The sequence below is a fragment of the Macrobrachium nipponense genome, chromosome 4 (assembly GCF_015104395.2).
Source record: "Macrobrachium nipponense isolate FS-2020 chromosome 4, ASM1510439v2, whole genome shotgun sequence".
In the NCBI taxonomy this organism is placed as follows: domain Eukaryota; kingdom Metazoa; phylum Arthropoda; class Malacostraca; order Decapoda; family Palaemonidae; genus Macrobrachium; species Macrobrachium nipponense.
Window position 1 is genome coordinate 105,416,631 of NC_061100.1, and position 2,500 is coordinate 105,419,130.

A 2,500-nucleotide genomic window follows, 5' to 3' on the forward strand; every position below is an offset into this window, starting at 1 on the left:
TGCATTTACTTACCTGGAAAAAAAAACTTTAACCTTCATTTATTGGGTGGTTCCTCGTCGTTGCGTTAGTCTTTTCAATTGTATTGTTCGGTTAAACATATCTTAATGGCGAAGTAGCTATCTCTCAAACATACATGTCTAGTAAAATGCAATTTATCATAATTTATCATCTATAAAATAAACTTTTGATCGAAGTCTGTTTATTTCTTTCATTTATACTTATCATTTGAGATCTTTTATTTTATTTTGATATTGTAAGTATCCTTGCAACATTAAGACCCATTAAGATATAAGTTTGTTACTAAAAATAGATTTTTCACATGCTTCATATGATGCAATATTTCATTCTGCTCGGAATAACGAATTCGTTCAATTAATCTAAAAGAATCGCTGATGAAACATATTTGATGTGACAATGTGACCGTTTTGAGGAACAATTTATATAAAATCATACATAATTATGAATTATCAGTTGAATTTAAAAAAATCATTGCTTAAATCTTGCAGCAGGAAAATAAAACATAAACACAAGGTCTCTCTCTCTCTCTCATCTCTCTCTCTCTCTCTCTCTCTCTCTATATATATATATATATATATATATATATATATATATATATATATATATATATATATATTTATATATATACATATATATATATATACTACATAGTATTGGTAATCTTCTTAGGCACGAAGATATGTAATTCAGTTGTATTCCAACATAGGAAACATACCATTTACATTTTCCTATGTGGAATACACTGATATAATATAGATATATATATATATATATATATATATATATATATATATATATAATATATATTATATATATATATATATATATATATATATATATTCATTGGCAACAACGGTGAAGTTAAAACCTCATAACTCTGACACCCAGATCTTCTTTCCCGCAGATCACCCCAAGATGTACAAGCTCCTGATCTTCCCAATTTTGGCCGCCGTGGCCATGGCCCAGGTCCAGAACCCAGCCCTGGCTCCCCTGACCCGCCTCAGCATCCAGGACATCGAGCAGGTCATGCAGGATTCAGGAAGGGTCAAGTTCATCGTGACCTGCCTCTTGGCCAAGAAGCCCTGCCCTGAGGATCCATTGGCTGATCCTGTCCAGGGTAAGTTCTTTTTTTCAACCTGCATTGCTTCTTACTGTGATGCTTTTTTTATTTTGTTTTCGTTTATGTAATTAGTGATATATATATATATATATATATATATATATATATATATATATATATGTGTGTTGTGTGTGTGTGTGTACACTGAACAATACAGCACGTAATACACTCACATTTATCAGTGTATGTATGTATGAGTACATATTAACAACTAAATGAATAAATATATATATATAATATATATATATATAGTATATATATATATATATAATACATATATATATACATATATACATATATATTATATATATATATATATATAATATATATATATATATATATATATGCCTATTTATTTGCTTACATAGTATACACATACATACATACACGCATGCATACATAATACAGATACATGCATACATACTAAACATACATACATAATTGTGCAAAGTAAAGTGCAGCATCATTGAGTATAAGTGCTTGAAGAGCCGTCATTTAATTCTGCAAGTAATTCAACCCCCTCTCTAATCGCTCGCCCCTTTCTCTCTCTCTCTCTCCCTCTCTCCCTCCCTGACCTCGTGCAGTTCTGGTCAGGGGCTGGGCCGACTCCAAGACCATCTGCGGAGACTGCTCCCACGACGACCAGCGCAAGACCAGGACCATGATCTCCATCCTCCAGCAGAGGTACAGAGACGACTACAACAACGTCGCCAAGGCCTACGGACTCGCTTAAACGCCCGGGGCGCCTTGTTTACCAAAGACCAAACAATCAAGCAGAGGTCTGTCAACGCCCAGTTGAAATGATGTCCCTAAATCATTTTTTTTTTTTTTTTTGATAGGGCGCCACTTTCATGAACGGTTCTTCTCTCCCACAACTCTCCTCCTTCCTTCTTGATTAGCCGTTTTTGACGTTTTAACTTGTTATTTGTTGTTTGTTTGTTTGGGCCTTGTGAAATTCACGCAGTCGACTTCTATCGTTGCAAATCTAAAGATCACAGAATGTATTTCATCTCATGTTAGTAATTACAATCTGGAATCCCGAGGTTTGTAACCGGGCGGAGGTCGAGTGCTTGAACGCACGGGCAAAAATATTCAATTGTCGGCTGAAGAATTTAGGTATTTTATAGTCATTGGGAACAATCGGTGATTTATTGTTATCTTCCTCTTTCCTAGTTGTGGATAGACCCATTTCTATATCTAATATATATGAAATAAAACTAAATCTTCTAATAAGTATTATCATTGTTATTCCTCTTTTATAAAGATTTTTCATGTGGGGGTAAGTCCTGTAGTGTTTGAATATACCCAGTGGGTACATATAGAATTACTACAGTGGGAATGAATTCATTTCTGTCCGGAAA

The 2,500-nt window shown here is 33.7% G+C and overlaps 1 protein-coding gene across 1 annotated transcript in view; it reads left to right on the forward strand.

The window, feature by feature from the left end:
- The window catches only part of LOC135211051 (uncharacterized), a 7,860-nt gene extending 5,488 nt beyond the window's left edge, over nt 1-2,372 (forward strand). The window contains exons 2-3 of the mRNA XM_064244108.1: nt 924-1,136; nt 1,724-2,372. Of these exons, the coding sequence (XP_064100178.1) occupies nt 935-1,136; nt 1,724-1,872 (351 nt within the window). The 5' untranslated portion in view covers nt 924-934 and the 3' untranslated portion in view covers nt 1,873-2,372. The remainder of the gene's footprint in view (nt 1-923; nt 1,137-1,723) is intronic.
- The last annotated feature ends 128 nt before the right edge of the window (nt 2,373-2,500 follow it).